At 40.1% G+C, this 24,934-nt stretch overlaps 1 protein-coding gene across 2 annotated transcripts in view; it reads right to left on the reverse strand.

The window, feature by feature from the left end:
• Nucleotides 1-19,091: 19,091 nt before the first annotated feature.
• GABBR2 (gamma-aminobutyric acid type B receptor subunit 2) overlaps nucleotides 19,092-24,934 on the reverse strand; it is a 982,804-nt gene continuing 976,961 nt past the window's right edge. For both annotated transcript variants that reach the window (XM_073630834.1, XM_073630835.1), the window contains exon 19: nucleotides 19,092-20,506. In XM_073630834.1, the coding sequence (XP_073486935.1) occupies nucleotides 20,341-20,506 (166 nt within the window). In that variant the 3' untranslated portion in view covers nucleotides 19,092-20,340. The remainder of the gene's footprint in view (nucleotides 20,507-24,934) is intronic.

The following is a 24,934-nucleotide window of genomic DNA, read 5'->3' on the forward strand; positions in this document are numbered from 1 at the left end:
CGAATGAATAAAATAAATTCTCACATTTTATTATGCAATAACTTTTTGTCTTCAGTTCTCAAGCTGAATAATTTATCACATTTCACTACTTATACTTGCAAATCATTTTATGTCTCTATTTTGCATAAAATCTATACAGCCCTTTAATATTGTATGTTCGTTATTTGACTCAAGTAAATGATTTAACTTCTGTCCTTGATTACATTTTTTTCTTACAAAAACTTTTATGCAGGTTTATTTTTTTCAGCATGTATAATTAAACTGAATTTGCTGCTACATCAGATTTTAGTATGTGCCTGAGTCAAGAAAGATAAGAGAGTGTAGACTGTAAAATACCATATACACACATTATTATTTTTTTTTTATCATCTCCAGAAGCAGTGGCATCACTAGGGTTGGTGTCACCTGGTGTGGTAAAACATGGTGCCCCCCCCCCAATAATTTTTTTTCCCCATATAACACTGCCCTGGGGACAGCAGACAATGGCATCATTGGCATTGATGATTTGATTTTGATTTTGGAAGTGACCTGCTAACACCTTATGTTGCTTGGTGGATGGGATCTGAAGGCTGCAGGGAGGATGGCAAGATGCTGTGACCTGCCAACAACAAGGTGAGTTGCCTGCTAGACCATGGGTGTGGTGGACGGTATCTGATGGCTGCAGCAAGGGAAGACGACAAGATGCTGCTGTGACCTTCTGCTTGCTGGACGGATCTGATGTGGGTGTGGGTCACTGTCTATCTACACCTGGTGTGCTGCTGTACAGCTATGTTATATATATATATATAATAAATAAATACTAATAAAGCTGTACAGCAGCAAAAACCAACATCATCAAGCCACCAGCATCACCCCCCCCCCCCCCCCCCCCCCCCACTAACAAACCATGTTTGAGCACCGGAGTCGGACAAAAACACTCCTCATATCCCACCCATCCGAACACTTTGGCTAGGCGGCGGAGGTCAGGACAGGACACCCCACCCAATGGCATCACTAGGGTTGGTGTCACCTGGTGTGGAAAAACATGTTGTCACCCCCCAATAATTTTTTTCCCATATAACAATGCCCTGGGGACAGCAGACAATGGCATCATTGGCATTGATGATTTAATTTGGATTTTGGAACTGACCTGCTGACACAGTGTGTTGCTTGCTGGATGGGATCTGAAGGCCGCAGGGAAGATGGCATGATGCTGTGATCTTCCGACAACAAGGCGAGTTGCTTGCTGGACGGTGGGCATGGTGGACGGTATCTGATGGATGCAGCCAGGCAAGACAGCAAGATGCTGCTGTGACCTTCTGCATGCTGTACGGATCTGATGTGGGTGTGGGTCACTGTCTATCCACACCTTGGCTGCCGACACCCCACCCACATCCTCCCCTCTTAACAGACCAGCATAGGGTTGCTCAGCTACCATACATGGGTGGTGGACACAGCAGCACCCCCCCCATTCCTGGTTATAAGACTAGCTGAGGGTGGGTGGCTCAGTCAGCTACTATATCTATATATAATATAGCTGCAGCATCCCCCCCCCCTCTAACAGACGGTCTGTAAACGGAGGGGAGTGCTGCTGAACACATCTATATTATATATAGGTATAGTAGCTGACTGAGCCGCCCACCCTGAGCTGGTCTGATAACCAGGCACGGGGGGGGGGGTGCTGCTGTACAGCTATGTATGTTATATATTATGTTATATATTTATATATATATATATATATATATATATATATATATATATATATATAGCAGTCACAGCTATATAAATTATATAGAATATATATATGTATATATATATATATAAAACAAATATAGCTGTACAGCAGCAAAAACCAACATCATCAAGCCACCAGCATCCCCCCCTACACACTAACAAACCATGTTCGGGAGCCGGAGTCGGACACAAACACTCCTCTTATCCCACTCATCCCAACACCTCGGCTCAGGAGGCGGAGGACAGGACACCCCACCCATCAAAAGCCGGCCACCCCCCCTGCCCATTACCGTACCAGCTCAGGGCTCATGTACACAGAATGCCCGGGCATCGTCAGCCTATGGATGGTGTCACCCCTCTAGCGGGTGTCACCTGGGTGCGGACTGCACCCCCCTTAGCAGCGCCATTGCCCAAGAAAATTGTGATTGATATTGCTGGGGGGAGGGCAGGCGGTGCAGTCCACACCCGGGTGACACTCACTAGATGACACCATCCCAAAGCTGACAAAAGGCCTGGCTTCCTTAGGCAGTTTTTTGTGTACACGAGCCCCGAGCTGGTACGGTAACGGGCGTGGGGGTGGCCAGCCAGCTTGCCATGGGTTTGGTGTCCTGTCCTGTCCGCCGCCCGAGACGAGCTGGTCTGTTAAGGGAGGGTGGTGTGGGTGGGGTGTCCGCAGCCCAGGTGTAGATAGACAGTGACCCACACCCACATCAGATCTGTCCAGCAAGCAGAAGGTCACAGCAGCATCTTGCCCTTGCTGCAGCCATCAGATACCATCCACTACGCCCACGGTCCAGCAAGCAACTTACCTTGTTGTTGGAAGATCACAGCGTCTTGCCATCTTCCCTGCGGCCTTCAGATCCCATCCAGCAAGCAACACACCATGTCAGCAGGTCAGTTCCAAAATCCAAATCAAATCATCAATGCCAATGATGCCATTGTCTGCTGTCCCCAGGGCAGTGTTAAATTAGAAAAAAAAATTATTGGGGGGTGACACCATGTTTTACCGCACCAGGTGACATCAACCCTAGTGAAACCACTGGATAGTGGTATAAAGTGGAACTAGACAAAAAAAATACATATATGGTATAGTCTGTCAATAACAACACAGTTTTTTGATCTGATGATCCTGCCAGTAGAGCTGCTGTTTTTTTTTTACTTCCATTGGCAAGGTAACAACACAGTAGCAGTGTCATTTTGTTAAGAAAAACATATTTCCTTTAGGTAAAGCACATAAATTGCAAGGATTTTATAAAACTACTAAGATTTATACCTTTAATCATAACCACTTGAGACCCCAATGCCACTTTACAATGGCACTAAAACAGCATAAGGGAGTTTGTTGTTTGTGTGGGTTCTGTCAGGGGTTTGGGCTCAAATTGCAGGCTGGCAGTGATGGCTGGCATCCAACAGTAAATCTAGGAGCTAAAACAATCAGTTTCTGGGTTTCCATTTAGTTCAACCTGTGTAACTGTGTGTGTGTGCGTATATCTATTCACCAAAAAAGTGGTAAAAAAGAGTAAAAAGGCAAAAATGGGTTTTGACAAATCCTTTATTAAAAAAAAAAAAAAAGTCCCCCCCCCCGATGCAGATCCAATGTTAATCACAACGAATGCTGGCTCCTGCCGAATGACAGCTCCATTCCCCATACTCACTCACATGGGGGGGGTGATAAGCCCCCTTCCCGCAGACCCCCACAACCACCGGCCAGGGTTGTGGGGGAGAGGCCATTGTCCCCATCAACATAGGGACAAGGTGCTTTGGGGTAATGAGCCCCCCTGCCCCAAAGCACCCCCATGTTGAGAACATGTGGCTAGTATGGTTCAGTAGGGTTGTTTCTAAATCCATACAGCATGCTGTTTCATTCAGATTGTTCTCCATGACTTTTTATTATCCAACATGTACCATTAATCTGATATAAACCACATGAAAATTTTTTTTTGTTCTTTAAGACTGCAACTACAAAATGTTCTGTGCCAGCAATGAGTTTATTGCACAAATATTTTAAAATGAACTGAAACTGCCACCAGCAGGGAGATCTAGCAGGTCTTGATATGCTGGTGTACAAGAGAAAATTGTTCAGGGATACCATGTGTCACAAAAGTTTCCTCTCTATTGTACAAGGAGGTCATAAAGCTATCCATGTTTTCAATATCGATGACTTTGACCAACCAGAGAGAGATTTGAGGGTGGATAGGTTGCTTCCATAGGGCTGGAATGCATGCCCTGGCTGTATTTGTGGATTGTAAATGAAGATTTGTGATACACTGTTGATATGGAGTAACTCAGCCTAAATACGAGCTGTCTCACTTTGGCAACTCCAAAAGATATGGAGAAAGGAGCACTGTTCTTGATAACAATGCCAACATAAGTTAGACATCGTGGTCTGGACCCTCTGCCGCCAAGACAGATTCTTGTATCTCTGCTCTTTAAATTTTGTTGGCAATGGAGGATATACAGTATGTGCAAACAAACTTGTCCTTTCGATTTGAGCAGACGAGAAAGTAGTTTGCAGATCTTCTTCCCATTTAGTAATGTATGATGCACTGTATTCTGAAGGGAGGGATTCTAAAAGTTTGTGCAAAGATGAGGTGTGTAGGAAGAAGCTGTACATAGGTTCTTGAACCTAGTAGTAGCATGCAAGCTGCCCATTCAAGCAAAAGTAGACCGCAAGTAGAAGTAATGATGGATCTGGTATGCTGACCAGATATCAATAGGAAGAGCCCACATCTGTTGCATGGTTGACCGTGATCACACAAAATGCAGAGCAAATGTTCTTATTTCTAATGCCGCGTACACACGGTCGGACTTTCTATCCTACTTGGTCCGGCACACTTTCCGACGGACTTTGTCCGCCAGGTGCGCCGGACTTTAAAACGGACGGACTTGCCCACACACGCCCGGACTTTCCGGCGGGCTAAGTCCGCCCGTCTTTCCGACGGACTTTCGCCGGAGTTCCGGCGGACTTTCAGAATGAACGGACTTGCCCACACACGGACAAGTCCGTTCATTTTGAACGTGACTCAGGTGCGACGGGACTAGAAAAGGATGTCAATCTTGCCGCTTTTATCGGCGAGATTAACACCTTGCGAGCCCCGTCGCGGGGCATACTAGGCCCTTAGGTTTGGTATGGATTATAAAGGGAACCCCCTACGCCGAAAAAACGGCGTGGGGTCCCCCCTAAAATCCATACCAGACCCCGATCCGAGCACGCAGCCTGGCCGGTCAGGAAAGGGGGCTCCCAGATTCCGATAAGCCCCCGCCCGCAGACCCCGACAACCAACGGCCAGGGTTGTCGGGAAGAGGCCCTTGTCCTCATCAACATGGGGACAAGGTGCTTTGGGGTGGGGGGGGCCCGCAGGGCGGCCCCCCTCCCCCAAAGCACCCACCCCCCATGTTGAGGGCATGTGGCCTGGTACGGTTCAGGAGGGGGGGGGGCGCTCGCTCGTCCCCACCCCCTTTCCTGACCGGCCAGGCTGCGTGCTCGGATCGGGGTCTGGTATGGATTTTAGGGGGGACCCCACGCTGTTTTTTCGGCGTAGGGGGTTCCCTTTATAATCCATACCAGACCTAAGGGCCTGGTATGCCCCGCGCTCGCCGCAATAGGAAAATTTGTTTTTCCTATTGCAGCGAGCGCGAGATGCAATACCCTGTCCTCGTGTCGCATCTGGTCCGTCGGACCAGCATACACACGAGCGGGCTTTCCGTCGGACCAGCACACACACGAGCGGACTTTCCGCCCGAAACTGAGTCCGGCGGAAAGATTTAAAACTTTCTTCAAATCTAGGTCCGGCGGGCTTTTGGGAAAAAGTCCGCCGGAAAAGTCCGCCGGCGCCCACACACGGGTGGATTGTCCGGCACACTCTGGTCCGCCGGACCAAGTATGCCGGAATGTCCGACCGTGTGTACGCGGCATAAGAGATGATTAATGTGTTTATTGGTATTGGCAGATACAAAGTCTGTCAGTAAAATAATCAAAGAAGATGGGTGCTGCAAAATCTAAGAAAATGGAGGATACTACTACCTTTAGTATGGCTCCAATAATCAGGTGTGTAATGATGGATGCCAATCATACTGATGGGAGCCAGAGAATACATGACAGGGGGACCGTGCAGTATTCCTGTTCAATCCCAACCAAAGGTTGCAGCAGAGTGCACCAGCCTCCCACCTATGCTAAGATGTAAGGACTTTTAAGGACAGTTAGGATAGATATATGTATGAGGTTATTTGTCACCCCCCCCCCAAAAAAAAAAAAAAAATCTGAGAAGTAGTGAATGCAAATGAACAATAAATGAAGTAGGGATCAAGATAGAGAGGGTTTGGATCAAATACAGCATCTGTTGTAGATTTGTCATTTTAAAAGTGTTACACCTCCCAAACCATATTAAATTTAGAGCCCTCCATTTGTCTAGGCCCAGGTGTATTTTAGACAACAAGAAGTGAAAGTTGGCTTCAAATAGCTGATCCAGATTAGGGGTAATCTGAACCTTCAGTTAACTAAAACTGTGAGAGGCCCAGGAAAAAAAGGGTATGCATATTTAAAGATGGTGACATCCCATTTTTATTTTTTACACTAGACAGCTTAGCTGGGATATATTTTATAGAAACTCACACTTGTTAGTAAATTCAGTGTATATTCGTTGTAACGTGTGTGCATGCAGGTGCATTGTCTTCTTTGAGAATACAAATTTCTTGTCCATACAATATTGATAGCACCATACTTATTTCTCTCAGTACAAGTTTAATTTTAGGGGCTTTAAAAATATATCACTAGGCTTTTACTGATAAACAGTATCATCCCAACTATTCCATTGAGTCCTTTCACATGGTCGATCCGTTTGGATCTGACTGCCAGATTTTTAGATGGATCCAGACTGTGGGCTTGTTCACACCACAATTTTAGTGTTTCGGATGCTTTTTTGTGTGCACATTTATTTGCATTTTGATACCTTTTTGACTCATTTTCAATGCAGTCTAGTATGTTTTTTTCCTCTTTTTTTTTGGATACATGAAAAATCTTTATTTTCATTAAGACAATATACATTCCGGGTGCAGTTACATATGTTTTGATGCATTCCAAGCAAAAAAAAATGCAACAAGTTGTACTTTTGTTGGAAGCACTGAAACTGACCTCACTGTGTGAACTAGGGCTATTGGAATACATGGCAAACACTGTGCGTGCAGTTTAGATTTGGTTTAAAAATGCACTGGAAAGCATCTGGTGTGAACCAGCCCTGAAACATATTGTATGTCTATGGACGATACGTTGTGTTTAGTTCTGCTTACATCCAATTCCATTCATGTCCACTGAAAAAATGGAAAAGGTTTACATCTTTTTCCATTTTTGTGGACAATAATGGATGTAAACGGATTTAAACTAATGTATATGGATGTTGTCCGTTTAGGTCCATTTTTAGGCAAGAATATACTTTTGTCACCTATGACTAATTTGTCGTGTAAAAAATGTAAAAACTGATGTAAACTGAACTGAACTTAAAGCGGGGGTCCACCTATCTATCGTTTTTTTTTTTTTTTTGAGTTCATTCACAAACTTTTCTTCTCAGCATTACATACTCACATATTGTGTGTAATATGTCCGCCTGTGTCAGATTTCATTGGAAAGAATAACTTATATTATTCACTGCAGGCAGTTTCCATCTTCATTGTGGGCATTTGAAGCCCACAAGCATTTATTTCCTGGATGTGGTGAATGCTGTGCTCCCAGCATTCACCGCTCGTTCCCGCACATGCTCAGTGGCATCCTGGGAAGCCTGAGACTAGCTCCCAGGAGTCTGGGAGAGGCTAGAAACATGCCTACTCCCACGGGAGGAGAACCAGGAAGTGCAAAGAATAATAGACAAATAAAAGGTAATTACGGCAATTTAAATTTTTTTAAACAGCATGTCAGCATCTAGGCAAGGAAGAGAATACATACAGATATTGTTCAAAATTTGGGTGGAACCCCGCTTTAAGATGGATGTGCGATGGATCTTCTTAGCACAAATTATGACTGAACTGGTGATGTCCGCGTTAAAGGACCCCAACTATGAACAGACTTCTAGAAGTGCACTGATTAGTACAGCTGTGAGATACAGAAAAATCTGAAAAAACTAATTTTTCATGGTCATGAAGACACAATAGAAAACACTAAAGTAGAGAATATCAAATAATTCTAATACAACCACTTTACATAAAGAATCAACCAATACAATTTAAAATTGTAAATAAAAAAAAGTTATATCTTTAGAGTACTTTCTTTATTGCACATTATGGTTGTTATACAGCTTTTAGAGAAGCAGAGATTTACAATTTTATTTATTCAGTTTTGTTAAAAGCATGACATTTTTATATCATTTTTAAACAGCTGAGTTCCTTATCTGTAATGAGCAGAACCCGATTATGACTTGACAAAGGGCCACGCTCTGAAACACGTTGTCAGGACCACAGCAACCATCTCTGCATTCTCTCCTTGGCTTGTGTTCCATCTACACCTCCATGTACCAAGCCTCATTTTGGATCAGTGTTTCCCCAAGCTGATGATGTCACGCTCGAGTGTTTCCTCCTGCCTGTCCACACAGCTGCCGGTTAGCTCCTCTCCTCCAAGCGGCTGAGCCACTACTCAACATCAGTGTGTCCCCCAGCCTGACGGTTTACTCCATCTACCCAGCTTGACACCCATCCCCCTACATCGGGTTCTGCTCATTACAGATGAGGAGCTCAGCTTGATCACTGCAGCACCATTCCATAGGGCTGGATCATAGCCCATTGCTTGCTAAGGTACTCACACAGTGTTGTTCACGCTGACTAGCAATTTCATCTGCCTCAGTAGAGTTTTTGCATTCATTATCTTTTATTGTTCACATCATTGTTTTAATAAACTTCCTTTTGCTTTTACTATATTGGTGTTATCAGAGACAGCTTTAAGTGTTCATATCGATCATCCGCTTTCTTCCTAAAAGAGTTTCCATTCAGCGCTTCTGGTTGTGGCTGTTTTTTCTGAGTGTTGTTCCCGTTACATTTCCGTCACCGCTCCTCGTGCGGAAGCTCCGCACAGCTGCTTTTTGGTTTCCTACAAGGCACCATACATTATCATCACATGAACCTGTGTCCTGGTCCCCCAGCGCCAGACTTATTGTGGCTACATTGACATTTTTATATGCATGTTGGGTAAAGTTATTTAGAGCTCTGTTAAAGGAAATGTGGGTTTCAAGCTCAATGTCAAAGTTTTCAGTTTTATACAGAGAGGGGAATATCTGTTCTTATTGGGTGTCACAAACAAATGATGACATATCCCTCCAATGTAGACAGAGATGGCAACAAAAGCATATTTATTTAGTAAAGTTAGAATGATTATGATCATCTGTCAGGTTTTTATTGTTTGGAAGATCTATCTGAAAGGTGCTGGGTCTGGGTCTCACCTCAATTTAAAGGTTTATACTGTAGGGAACAAAGGCTAGGCAGCTCTCAAATGCAAAGCCAACACATTTAAGGGCAGTGAGATTCCCCCTTCATCACAACCAAAAAGAATATAAAAACTACATGTATATAAATCAATCAAAAAACAATAATAGCAATAATAAAAATAATATTAATATATAATAACAAATAAGGTAAGTATAAAAGTATTGGTAAAAACACATTTATGTGTACAATGCATTTTCTGGCTTAAAAAGAACATAGGGTTTCAATATATAAACAATAGCAGAATGATTGTACTGGGTGATAGCAGATAAAATTAAAAATGTTGGGCTTCCTTCATACCTTAGTGCTGTGTTGCAGTGCAATAACACACTTTGTTTTCTGCATTAATGCATATTCAATTAAAGTGACTGTAAATGATCACCTTGAAAAACACATTCCGTTTAAAATAGAAATGAAGGCAAAACATTTTTGTATAGATATAAAAAATATTATAAATACCTTTTTTGTTTTCCTTTTTTTTTATAAATGGTCACATTCCCTCTGTTCTCAACTGCATACAACCTAGGGGTGGAGAAGCAGTAGCACACTGAGCTTCCCAGTGTATGGCTGTGCAGCAGGGGCATGTCAGGACAAGTCTGATCATTGGAGGAGAGCACACTGAGTTCCCAGAACAGCTAAATAACTCTCATTGAAATAGGTGGTTTAGAGCCCCCTAATATATATTTCTTCTGAAGTTAGAAGTAAGAGAGATGTTTCTATAGAGAAGATGGAAGTCTTGGTTTAGTTTTGTCCTAACCACAAAACTAACTCCTGGATCAAAGTGATGTGATAGCTTGTGTATTGTTAAAAAAAGATGTTATAAAAACTGTCTGAACATTGACAGGTGAGAAATGCTATGAATAACTGTATGTACATGGGGGAGATGTTTGGCATGGCTTGGATTTGTAATATCCCATTGGTGGGCTATATCTTGAATGTATACTATAAATATGCGGTACCAGGACTAATAAATGGAACAGTGCGTAGATCTAATCATCTGTGTTGGGTCACTTTTATATATACATTGTTCCCTGCGCAGAATCTGTGTGTGGCGAACGGAGAAGTTCTGGCAATAATAATAAGGTAAGATTAACAATATTAAGGTGATAGCTAGGACTAGAGTTTGTATGATCCAGAAGTATCCTATCACTCTCCTGCTTAGTGTGGTCAGTTTTTTAATAGGGAAGCAAGGGGACTAGCATGAATCCCTGGGATTTAACATAATGGAAGCAATGCAAAGAGAACAGGACACTTTCACATACAAGTAAATGGTACAGCAGGCACATATCAGGAATATGAAGTGTCGGGGTAACAAACACTTGAAGGCAATCTATTTATTTTGAATAAACTGCCAATGAACCATATTGCGCTTTGTTTTTTTTTTAAACACAACTAACCACAATGCCGTTGTGGATCCCTAACAAAATGTATCCACGCAATATGTACTAATGTGTCAGTAGTATGTGGCGACATGAAAGCATAGAAGAACACAGAGGTGCATAGGCCTAGCGCATTATCCTCAATACATGTTTTATTTAATAAAAATGGTGGTGAATATACCCACAAAACAATACTTGTTTCATAGCATTATCATAAAATCATCTGCTTAAATCCATATGCGAAAATCCACAACACTTGTAGTCACATCGGCTAACACATTTCAAGGTTACTCCGGAACAAGGAATCTATGTACAGCAGCACTAAACAGAGAAAACACTGATCCTCACTGAAAAGTGTCAACACTAAGAGACATCTAAACAAGGATCTGAAAAAGAGAGAAACTTTGAAACGCGTTAGACGATGTAACTACAAGTGTTGTGGATTTTCACATATTGATTTAAGCGGATGATTTTATGATAATGCTATGACACAAGTACTGGTTTGTGAGTATATTCACCACCATTTTTATGAAATAAAATATGTATTGAGGATAATGCGCTAGGCCTATTCGCCCTCTGTGTTCCTTAATGCTTTCAGTTCATTTGGACTCCCCCAGTCTTTGGAAGGCAGCGAGGTGTGCATTATCCACATATACTAACATATCAAGATAAGAGTCTGATAACACGTTGGGACTTTTGATATGCTCTGTATGTGGCGACATGTTTTAAGAGATCCACATTGCCAATTAATTATTAGTTACACTTACAAACTGCTTGGTATGCCCTTTAGATCTTTTTACTACTATTGCCCAGTACAATAAGTCATTTTGTACAGTTTTTTTTTTTTTATAGGGAACTGTATTATATTTTAAAGCCAGAAAATGCATTTTATACATGATGAATGGGATTGTATCTGTATTTTTATACTTACCATAATTTTGTGCAGCCTATTGTTTATCATCTTCTACTTATTATTATTGGTATTTTTTTTTTTTTTATTCTTTATTTTGGACAAGGTGTATACAAAAATACACAGCCATCTTGCATTTCATACTAATACAGGCCAGTCAAGTATATTAACATACAATATAGTTTTAAAAAACACAAAATATACCTGATGTCAGGGTTTTTACATGTAAACACGTTACCCAAAAAGGTGTTCATGAAGCATGACTCAATTGACCCGTATAGGTTAAAGAGCATAGAAACTAATCAGAAAGTGACAGAATACAATACAACATGTGTGATAAGACTATCAAGGCCGTGTGTCATACAGCACATACACTTAAAAATAAATTTCAGATATCACTGTGTCCTGGGTTTTACATTTAATTAGCCTTGTGGGGGAGAAGGATCATAGAGAAGACCTCTAAAGGAGAAGAATCAGGGGAACTGGTATGGTGTTATATCCTTATTAATTTGTCACAACAATAGCACTATACAGTAAAAGTGTTGCAAATAAGAACTACTTGAATGTGTACCAGAGTGAAACAAAGTGGGAGTGCAGATATGAGGTATTCAAAATAGAAGAGAAAAATGGGGGGGCTGTAGGGAAAGGGGGGACATTGCGGGTGTGAAAGTGAGGAAAAGATGGCCTGGAGCCATCTCCACCCCCTGTGCCTGAGAACGCCTATCCCAGAGTAATGGTAGATAATTAGACAATATGGTTTTATTTTCATTGTTTGTTTTGCATTTTTTCATATACAATGTTGAGATTCTCTTTAGCCCCGATGAGGGGGGACTCAACCGCTATTTAAATGAGTTGCCCTGTTGACTTTAATATCTTCGGTGATTAAATAAAAATATATTACATACAGAAAAATACTGTTACTCTTGTCTATTAAAAAACGAAAGGAAATGTTTTTGGGCTTTAAGCAATCCAAAAACTAGATTTTTTTTAGTAAGTAAGAACTAATCCTACTGAAATATATTTAATCAGTTTTTAGGCTTTCTTTGGTTACCAGCAGGAAAACAGGATTTCTACTCGAAATGTATTTTCATGCGAAAAAAAATCATATGTCTTACCAGAGAGAATCAGGCAAGTGTGTATAGGCCCATGAAGTGCATGTACTGTATTCTTTAAATATAAACCAGTTCGAATTTTGAATTTAAATTTGAACCATTTTAAAGCAATTCACTTTCTGTTATAGCAAATGTACTGAATGGAGGACCCCTGGGCTACAGCAGCAGATTGCATTTAGCGTTAAATGCAGGCATGGTTGGGAAATGCCACTAGGCATTATTTTGAAAGGGATAAAACCCTTTAAAGTGCATTGTGTGCGTTATGAGACAAACCCTGGAATTCGTGAATTCATGAAACGTGTGGATGATACTCTTTAAAAAATCCGTCTTGAGGTAAGTGTGACAAATGGCAGAACTCATGGTCAGATTCCTGTTCATGTCGGTAAGTGAATATGAGTCTGTCGCAATTATGAGTTTTACAGCCAGAGACACACAATTTGGAGCAATTAGGAGACTAACAGAAACATATCAAATATCAGTTCTAGAGAAGCCTAAAGGCACAGTTTGTTACAGAATTGTCTCAAAGATGCAACACAATCAACAATTTACTCCAGCATGCAAGAGATCTTATTTACCTCCGGTTATTACTGATATGATGTTATTTCCTGATTCATTTGTTGCAAAAATAACACCATACATTAAAAGTGTTGCAAATAAGGAATACTTGAATTTGTACCATATGTCAGTACTAGCAATGAAAATGTTGTAGGGTTTTTGTGATTTTGGTCAATGCTTGTGACTACAAGCACACTGCCAAAAATATGTTACACATGCTGTTCATACAGTTTACAGTGATATTAAAGGTTTTTTTTTTGTTTGTTTTCTATAATAAAATATGTTATACTTACCTGTTCTGTGCAATTATATTGCACAGTGTGGCCCGTTACCTCCTTTTCTGGAGTCCCCTGCTGGCGCTGTCCACTCCTTCTTCCTTGGGTGCCCCCTTAGCAAGCCGTGGGCTATGAGGGCACCCGTCCTGGCGCACTCCCACGTTGGGATGTGTGCCTTAATAGCCCCACACAATGTGGTTCGGTCATGCCGCCCCACTCACCCACTCACAGGATTTGGCTGACAGCAGCAAGAGCCCATGGCTCCCAATGCCCTCAGAGTCTCCTGTAGAGAATGCATTAAGGCAAAAAACCTTTTGAATCTAGAACAACTTTAATATAACTGCTGTCATCTAATGTGATGTACGAGTACTGCAGTCAATCAGGCTTACTATGTTTGTTGGGTACAAAAAAGTTGTTGCACCAATCTGAACTTGATGAAACAGTGTTGTCTGCTTTCTTAGAGAGAACCTGTGAGGACAGAAAATAGAGAGCTGCCATTGATGAAGGTGCAAGTTCCAAGTTTGCCATCTTCATCCTGCCTTCACTGATGTGGATCAAGCTTATAAGACAAGAATTTAGACAGTCTAGACCTCACTGACCACATGCTTGTTCTATATCACTCACCAGGCAGCCAGGATCAGGAAGACAGCCCTGGGATATAACTTGGCAGTTTGAATATTTGTATTCTTACAAGTTTACTTCAAACAGGGTTAGTAATTTGTTGAAAGACAACTATTAACAGACCCTTGTACACTTTTTGTTATTGTTGTTTTTATTAGCCTAATTGTATGTTTTATTTAAACCAAAATGAACCACATAAAATAATAGTAAAGTTCTCAGATCATTTTACCTGGTAAGGAACATGACCCCCCCCCCAAAGAAAAACTTGTCTTTGCTATGTAGTTAGATCCCAAGTTGCCTTACACAAATATTGAACACATTTCATTCTATGTATGTTTAAAACATTCCTGCATCCTCCAGTATAATTATGTATGCCGGAGGGCAGCATTGAAAAGTCTACCTCCCATAAGTTAGTGTACAATCCAGTCCCTTAGGCCTCATGCATACCGGATTTTTACAGCTGCTGTTTTTGGCTTCAGACGTTTTTTTCTACAGTAAATAAACTCTCCAGCGTGTTATCCTATGTATCCATGCACACATAGGCTGATCAATTGTTTTTGGCTGGGGCGTTTTTTGGCTGTAAATAAAAAACAAAACTAGTGGGTTCCGAGAGGAGTTTTTTCAGCTGTAAAAATGCTTTAACATCAAAAAATGGCAATAAACGCTAATAAACATAGCTCACTGGCGTTTTTTAATGTTTTTGATCCCATTGATTTAAAAAAAAATCTCTTAAAATGCTAAGGCCCCTTTCACACGAGGCGGACTCCGCTTCCACGGAGCCCGCCTCAGTCCGCCGGCTCAGAGGGAGATCTCTCCGTTGATCTCCACTGAGCGGGGAGGGGCTTGTCAGGCGCCGCTGCCGCCTATGGAGGGAATGGATGAAAACGGACAGCATGTCCGTTTTCATCAGATCTCATCCGATCCGCCAGCGACGGACCTGGATGTAGGGCCATCCATGTGCTTTTAGCGGATCAGACCGGGTCGGATGTCAGCAGACATGTCTCCGCTGACATCCGTCGCTCCACAGGCTAACATGGAGCGCCCGTTCAGGTCTGCCGTCAAAACTGACAGGTGGACCTGAACGGTCCGATCGTGTGAAAGGGGCCTAACGCTAAAAAAGTGCTGAAACACGCTAAAAACGCTATTGCAAAAATGCTGAAAAACATTGTAAAACTCACTGCAAAACTATTGGCATTTTTATAATATTATTATAACGTCCAGTGTGCATGAGGCCTTATTATAGTTAGGGCGGTTCTTGATATATGTATGTTAAGAAGACAGGATCTATGTCATTGCAGCTTTATCAATGTATTTAGCAGGAGACAGTTGTAAGATCAAGACAGGAAGAGAGAATTTTTTTTATGTTATCACTAGAGGGCACCGCATTTAGCTTTGTTTGTATGAAAAAGAGTGAGAAGAGTGAGCTTGCTTTTTTAATGTGGAAAAAGGAAACAATAGTACTCATATTTTTGTTTTTTAAGTATAAATGTAAACGTGATCAACTTAATGCAAAAAATCTTTTCAGCAGGTGACATAATTTGAATAACCTTATATATATATATATATATATATATATATATATATATATATATATATATATATATATATATATATATACAATACATATGTCTGCTAATGGGGCAGCCATATTTGTTTTCTGTACATGCAGGCTCTGCTTATTGAGTTATAGTGGTTATGGATTATATTTCCAATAGACAGTGTTTAATAGTGCAGGGGAAATTCAACCACCCTTGGGTCAGATTCTCATTGGACTGTTGTAGAGAGCTCTATTAACCATGTTCAGCTTGACTTAGCTGCAGTTACAGGTATATTCAATAAAGAGGGATTGGGCACAGGGAACAGGAAGCTGTCATCTTTTAAAATATGTCTGATTGATTGGTCTATTAAACTCTGCACCCACCCTCAGACTTAAGATCTTCACCGAATATGATTGAAAACTTTGTTATAATTGAGTGATGATGGTGTTAAACTAGGTTGAGAAGGTCCTTATCCCACACAGGAATATTATTGCTTATTGAGAGAAGGGAATGAAGTCATTGACCACATGTGCATTATCTCTGCCTGTTAGCTCAGTTTCAAGAAACATAGTGGCAGGTCCTGGTACATCCCAGAATAGGCATTTTGGATACTTACAGGCCAAGTTGTGGTTTTCTGTTTGTAGATAACATTAGAATACAGATGCCAATATCAGCATTGTGACTGAAGTCTACATACACACACACACACACTTACACACCTGGTACTCTCTCTGTTTATTCGTCTCAGGGTTTTATTAAGAAACAAAAAAAACACATTGAAAATAACTGAATGCATTCATTGAGACAAAAATAGAGCCATAAAAATAAGTCAAAATCCACCACTATTTGTTTAGTGAACATAGAGTGTGCCTATAGTTGACATCATTAAACAGAACTCAAATAGCAAAGAGTTTATATAAATGTTTTTTTTTTTTTCAAAGGCTTGCTAGTTTGAGCATTAGTTATGTTACATGTGCTTGCAATAAAGTTACAAATGTTTTAGCATCCAAATATTTCTTGTACGATGAATGCTCTTTTTAAAGGACCAGTATACCTAAAAAGATATTCAGGATATTATGAATGTCACAGAAATTCAAGTAAGCATACATGTAAAGAAACTTAGGTGTCTAACATTATATCATTGTCTCCATTGTTATAAATTAGTAATTATTCTTGTCTTAGCAGGGACAGTATTCTTTAAAGGCAGTGTCTCCCAAACCAGTCCTCAGATACCACTAACACGCTTTTAGATCTCTTTCCATAGGTGGAAGCACTAGAAAGCGTCTTTATTACCAGACCAATCAACGCAGTTTTGTCTGGAAGTCTGGAAAACATGGTAGTTGTTGAGGACTAGAGACTGGGAACACTGTTTTGTGGGAATACGGGGTAGGAAGTTAGCTATGTGTGTAAAAACTTCTCCCACAAATCACCTCTCTCTCTCAAATGGGTATTATTTTGATATTTTCTTGAAACTTTTACTTACCTTGAAAAGAGGACATTCTCTTTCATATAAAGGATTTTGTAATTTATGTTTACCGGCTCTTTAAAATGTTACTATTATGCTATGCTTGACTATATGTGCAATAGTTTTAAAATACCAGTTTCATCAAAATCATCATGAATATATATTTAACTGATAAATGTTTGGACATAGGCTTGATGCCCATTTGTTGTAGGTGACACTTGAAAAGATATCCTAGTTACAATGATCCAGTCTACAGTACATACTTATAGAACAAACGTAGTTATATTGGGACTTTCATCATTATTGCTGTAAGGACTGGTGAATGTTTCAAGACTGTACATAAGATGGCATAACTGTGCTTTAAAAAAAAAAAAAAACACCATTCTCGAGAATTTTTTTTCTTTTTTTATCAAACAAGTAAAACTACAGATCTGAATACAGTTAAATGGCTGTTAATACATATAAATGAGTATCAAGACACTTAAACCATTTACTGAATGTCTATCTAAAACAATTCTCAGCACTGATATTTAAGTTACATTTTGGTATTTGTGAATTCTGTTGTATTTGATGATCTGATTATTGTGATGTGGGTAACAAAACACTGGTGAGTTTGACCTGTATTTAGGCATCTTTCAGAAAAGAGAAAATGTTCAGTGTTAAAACATACTATATAGGAAAGACATTTTAAATAACATGGTGTGAATAGCACAAGAATGTCGAGTCCCACAGGCCTTAGACAATCTAGTCATTGTCTAAAAGAGAAGAATGGCTTGTTGCAGCTGGTAAAACTTCCCAATGTAGCAGTGAGAGTGAGCATAGGAAGAGTTTATGTTGTCTCTCTGAAAGTTTCTACCTCAACCCCAAAGTTTATCCAGGTAATTGCAGACCCAATTTTACATGGACAGTAAGGTACAACTGACAACCTAAATGGATATTTATTACCTAATTTTCTTGGATCTTAAGATTTCACATCTTAAAGATTTGTTCCACCCAAAAGCAAGGCTTTGGCTTTAGGAAGCTGTCCAGTGGCTGAGTCAGCCACTGGTTTTTCATGTGTTGCTCGCTCAAGCACTGAGATCTTACCCCTAATGCCCCGTACACACGGTCGGACTTTGTTCGGACATTCCGACAACAAAATCCTAGGATTTTTTCCGACGGATGTTGGCTCAAACTTGCATACACACGGTCACACAAAGTTGTCGGAAAATCCGATCGTTCTAAACGCGGTGACGTAAAACACGTACGTCGGGACTATAAACGGGGCAGTGGCCAATAGCTTTCATCTCTTTATTCTGAGCATGCGTGGCACTTTGTCCGTCGGATTTGTGTAAACACGATCGGAATTTTCGACAACGGATTTTGTTGTCGGAAAATTTTATCTCCTGCTCTCCAACTTTGTGTGTCGGAAAATCCGATGGAAAATGTCCGATAGAGCCCACACACGGTCGGAATTTCCGACAACACGTTCCGATCGGACATTTTCCATCGGAAAATCCGACCGTGTGTACGGGGCATTAGTTTCACACAAATGTATGGATGCATTAGTCTCACTGATACCCTTGAATTTCCTGCTCAGAGTACTAAGTACTAAGCAGTTTGTAGACAGGAGAAGTCTGTGTGAGAAATATTATTATCTGGCTAATTCGGGCAGGACCTCCTATGAGTGGGAACATAAAAAACTAGGACAACCATATAAAATTAACTTTGTTCAAAAACCTGAAATGCTGTTCCAACAATGGATTACTGAATCGAGATATGGATAGATTTCTTGAAGCACAAACAGGGTCATCCTAGAAAAAAACAGGGAAGTGGGAGTTCTAACTAAGTGTCACAGTATATATGTGCTATTCACGATCATGTTAAAAAAAAGTCTTCTATGTTTATCTCACTGAAATGCGATGCGAAATGTAAACTAACTTAAGACATTGATGCCTCATATAAATTTACTGATTAAGAAAACTGACATCCAAAGAGGATATGGTATCTTGTAGATATTTTACACAATGCAAATTTGACGTCTAATCCAATTGAACTGGATCCAGTATATATACATATAATGCAGTAAAAATATGTAATTTGCTATAATTCTGCCAGACATGTATCAAGACTTGTATTTCAGAAAATGGAGTGTATTTCCATATAGCTCTTTGAAAATTACACAAAATACTTAGGGACTTGGCTGACTTCACGGATAAAGAAAACTTTAACACCATCCCGGCGCAACAGAAGATGTTAATAATGACTGGCATCAGTGTAAACCTGAATCCACTGCAACATTGGTTTTATTGTACTTTTTCTGTGGCACTGTATGAAACAAATCAAACACAAATTGTGACAAACCATCCATCTTGTGACATATAAGCTATTTACTAGGTCTCAAGCCTGCAAGTCACTCAGTTCTGTGCATTACAAAAAAAAGGGAAACCTTGATAAAACATAGTCCCAAATGGCGAGCGTAGGAACTGGGCCGTTCCCAAATTCTTTGAAGTGCTGTGCTGCAAATTGTTCTGGCTCAGTACAGTAAAACCTTGGTTTCCTACTGACTTCATACTGCTTCCATCAATATAGGATACCATTGTAAAAACAGCTTAGTTCAGTTACAGAGACAAAACCTTGGTAATACTGCATGTCTCGCTGTCACCTGAGGGATCATTTGTGAGTATGCTCTCAAATTTGATTTCCACTGTGTATTGTCTGAGATATGAAACATTAGCAGGGCTTATAATGGAATGCATTCAGCATTTCAGCAGAATTGTGCAAACCCGTGTATGTTTCTCTGCAAATATTTCCTAGCTGTGCTGTCTTCATTTTTTTTTGTCTTTTTTTCATTACTATTATTTTTGTGTTTTTTTTTTTTTTTCATTTTTACATGTATATAAAGTGTACTAACCAAAGTTCATAGCAGCCATATTCGTAGCATTGTGAGTTGGATTTAAAAAGTTACCTTTCTGAATTTTTTTTTTATTTTTATCTTTTTCCTCCTTTGTGCAAGATTGAGGACTCTATACTCTTGTTCTTTTGCTCATAGAGTTTTGGGAAGAATTTCTTTTATCTGAGTCCTCTGAGTAAAGAAACAAAAACTCCACAAATAAGGCTCCAGGTATGACTCTGTGCATCTCTCTAACGCTTTCTCTTCTAGCCCACGCTGGTTGAAATTGGCCTCCCAGGATTAGATCCATATAATTCCTCTGTCTCCATGTATTAAGAGCAAATGTTATATGTGTAGCAAAGGTTCTATATCAGAATGTGCAGTTGAGTCTCTCTTGAGAAATTACAGGAATAGTCTAGGAAGCCTGTTTCATCCATTCCTACAGGCCAGAGACCATAACTTGGAAGGAAGGCTGCACATGTCTGTGCCGAGGGCTGGCACTAGGGCTTACACACGGACTGGCACAGCTTGCATCCACGCCACCTATTGATGGCAAGTAGGCATGGTGGAGGATGGGTAGTTGTAATGATAGCCGTCGCTGTATGCTGTTAAGAAATAAAAGAAAAAGTTAAAATTCTTATAGTTATATTTAAATTATAGTACATAAGGATTACATCTGTATAGTCTTTATGTCCTACTCACGAAATCTAATAGTGTGCTCTAATAGTGGTATTTCATAAAACTGGAGGTGTGTGGAAAATGTAATGTAACCAGAGTAAAAAGACAAAATCCGTGCATGTTACTCTTTATCAGCTTTTTATAAACATTTGTAAGTTCTCAAAGAGGGTCTAAACTCTGACAGTTGTGCCAAACAAAAAAAAAAGACAGGCAAAGGGCAAAGGACTAATCGGTACTGCTCATGTTTTTCCTGCAGCTGATTTTTTCCCTATTACTGGTTTACAATCAGTTGCTACTAGGGTTGAGATCTGGGTTTGTGACTAACATGGCTTTGAGGCGAACCCAACCCATTCCAGGTTTGCAGACCGGGCAAACTAATGCAAGATTTCACTGCCATAGCAACCAGCTAACTATAATTCCCAACCTTTAAACTTAGATTTGAAGGCTTAGAATGCTAATAAGGAGGTGTTTGGATAACCCAGCCATAAAAAGGTTTGGTTCTTAGCAGCCACATTGACAATTTCCTTATCTGTGGTAGGGAAAGCTTAAAAAGTATTGCTGTTAAAATTACATAGGGTCAGATTAGTGTAGGGTTTGTAGGCACTAGTCACATAAGTAGATGTGCACCTTTACTGAATGTCGTGTAAATAGAAAATGCAGTGTATCTTGAGGAATTAGGGGGTGGGGGAGGAAAAGACTCTTACATATTAAGCCTTGTACACAACCCCCTGGGTTTAACAAAGAAAAAATGACAGCTCAGGTCAGAGTCACTGCACTAACAATCCAATGTTAGTACAGTGATATTCCCTGCTATGCTTTTGTGTTCTGACAAGGGGGGAACTACCCCCCCCTCCCCATTGGCTGAAAGCGCTGATCGGGAGCCGATTCGCAGACCATTTTTGGTCATGACCCTTTGACAGAGGCCGCCTGTGTGTACTAGGTTTTAGTGTTGCAGATGTCCTGCAGCTTTACAACCTGTCTCTGCCTAAATGCAGTCATAACAGGCTTTTATTTTAATGGCCACAACAATGGATTATGCCTGTGCAATGTGCATCAACACAGAAGTTTACAATTTCCTTTGGGAGAGCATGTGACAAGCTGATTTACAAGCAGGAGATTGTGGGAGAATGCCGTGTACACACGATCAGACATTTCGACAACAAATTCCTGGATTTATTTCCGACAGATGTTGGCTCAAACTTGTCTTGCATACACACGGTCGACAAATGTTGTTGGAAATTCCGAACGTCAAGAACGCGGTGACGTACAACACGTAAGACGAGCCGAGAAAAATGAAGTTCAATAGCCAGTGTGGCTCTTCTGCTTGATTCCCATCATGCGTGGAATTTTGTGCGTCAGAATTGTGTACACACGATCGGAATTTCCGACAACAGATTTTGTTGTCGGAAAATTTGAGAACTGGCTCTCAAATTTTTGTTGTCGGAAATTCCAACAACAAATGTCCAATGGAGCCTACACACAGTCGGAATTTCCGACAACAAGCTCACATCGAACATTTGTTGTCGGAAATTCCGACCGTGTGTACGTGGCAGAAGAGTGTTGTCATCCCAAAACAAAGTACCCAAACAAGGATTTTTTTTCAGCATCACAGCTTATATTTTTTATGAAAACTAGCTATTAAAATAAAAATAGGCTTGCCTATTATCAAATTTAAATGTATATCAGATTTTATTGGTTGGGTTTACATTTAGTTTAACAGTTCTTTGAATTGCAGTGCTGGAGTACATTTCTTATATGCCCTGCCTCTGTGCATGGAATCGTACACCCAAATATTCCTTTAGGGAGCAATATCTGTCAGCAACAACTGCCTGCTCTTCAGTTTTCTACATCTTAACTACTTTTTTGCATTGTTTGAAAAAAAAAAAAATGTAAAAGGTGTGTTGGTGGTCCCGCACAAGTGGCTGAATAAAAAAATTATGGATTCCCAATATGCTTACTGCTGCTGTTTTAAAAAAAATTAAGTGTATGATCAATACTATATAGATAAACACTGCTCATATTAAAGTGACTGGTGCTAAAGTATTGTGCAAAATAAAAAATATATAATAAATTCAAAGTGACAAGTGCTTTTATTCCTATGTGCTTCAGCCTTTAAATTCAATACATAGTAGCCAAATAATACAGTCATTGTAAGTATGTACATATATGTGCAGTCCTTCAATACATGAAAAAATTGCATAAAAAATGTATATCCCTCAAAAAAGTGACCGGTGCCCTTCAAAAAGTGACGCTGGTGCTCTTCAGTCTTTTGTGTTGGTGCTCTTTACAGTGCCCCTATAGGAAATGCACTCACCAGAAGTCCTCACCCCACACAGGGGTATTGCGCATTCACAGTATCTGCCCCTGTGCAGCACTCTGAAGATCCACAGTTTGCTTTATTCCTATGTACGATCTTTCATGCCTCCCACATGTAGAGGAAGAAAACTCCCATAGTGTAATACCGTTTTAAAAAGTTTTATTAAGTCAAAACAGTGGAGCTATACTCACATTTATAATGTGTGTTAAAAGCAAGTAACAAAAAACACAGGAATCTGGGATAATCCACAATCCGCAGCTCTGACCGGAAGTCAGGGTGAAGTTTCTGAACGTCTTTGCGTCACTTCCGGTCAGTACATTCATACAAGGGCTGTATTATTTGGCTACTATGTATTGCATTTAAAGGCTGAAGCACATAGGAATAAGAGCACTTGTCACTTTGAATTTATTATATATTTTTTATTTTGCACAATACTTTAGCACCAGTCACTTTAATATGAGCAGTGTTTATCTATATAGTATTGATCATACACTTAAGTTTATTTAAAACAGCAAGCATATTGGGAATCCATACATTTTTTGTGAACAGCGCCACACCTACATCCCTCAACTACAAAAACAGATTGCACCTAAATCAAGACATATTATGTCCCTCACGTTCACTGCACCCCCTTTCCCAATATATAAAATAAAACTTTATAAAGGCATAGCATTAGTGTACAAAAAACAAAAAATGTGGCTGGGAATCTGCCACTCTGGCAGGCTAGGAAATTTAAATTAGGTTATATGGAAGGGATTGCAGCACAAAAAACTTGGACAAATTGGTGCTCAGGCTACCATAATTGGGGGTGGTTATAGTGTAGTTTTTTTTTCTTGTAGTTCCAGATGGCAGCTGACACTTGCTATCATCTGGAGCTGCATTGTCAAGTCACTGTACAATATTTTTAACTATTGTGTCTCACACATTACACTCTAATGTTTTTTCAGGAAAAAACCTGCCTCGTCTCTCCCTCTTATATTGGGGTCTAACCAAGCTGCATAGATACTGTCCACCCAGTAAACAATATTTGTGCTTATTGTGTCTCAGATAATGCACTCTAATTTGTATTAATAGAAAAGACTGCCTTTCTATTTGCTGCCTATCCAAGTTTTTTACATAGGAGTTGATTTACTAAAGGCAAATAGGCTGTAATTTTACAAGGGATGTTGTACTTTGCAAGGGAATTTGCCCCAGAGCTTAGTGAATGAGGCAAAGCTTTGCCAACTTATTTCATCCAATCATGTGCAAGCAAAAATATATATTTTTTATTTTACTTGAACGTGATTGGGTATTGTGTGCAAAGTAACAATTTTGGGGTTATTAACTTGCAAAGTGAACATGTGAATTTGTGGCTGGTAATGGATGTCACATAGGGACCAGGCGGGGATTTGTAATTTCCGGGTCCCGATGTGATATCCATTACAATTATTATATCCAGAACGAGACGTGGATCGCACGCCGCCGTGAGTCTGATATAACCATCCGCACATGCTGTAGACACCTTGGTGCTGAGATTGGTACAGTCATGTTTTGTCTCCTAATTGATCCTATTGGATCCAAGCCTTTTTGACCCCAGACTGCAAAGCTGTGGGTCCTTGCCATTTGGTGAGTGGGGTCACAACAGGGGAGTGTGGCATACGACACCGTTCTAATTGTGGAGCACCAATAACAAATATTGAAGCACTTATGCACTTTTTGAGCACTTTCTGAGCATGTATCACTTTATAGAGTTATTCATGCAAATAATATATATTATGATTTATTAATTGTATTGATTTACTTATTCGCTAAGCGCTGTTTATATTGGTTTCTCATATTTTAGGGGCTGGTACCTTTGCGCTAGCTGCTGCAAAAAATTATTGATTATATATTTTTTTCACTTTTTAGACAATCGCTCTAAGGTTTTTGTTTGTTGCACTATATCCTACGAGCACTGCTTATTCTGATTTATTTGTTTTCACATTTGGTTACACTTTAAAGACAAGGCACTGTAGTAAACGTTTGATATGGAGGTGCTGTTGCTGTATTTACTTATATC

Source organism: Aquarana catesbeiana, linkage group LG05 (genome assembly GCF_042186555.1).
Source record: "Aquarana catesbeiana isolate 2022-GZ linkage group LG05, ASM4218655v1, whole genome shotgun sequence".
NCBI lineage: Eukaryota > Metazoa > Chordata > Amphibia > Anura > Ranidae > Aquarana > Aquarana catesbeiana.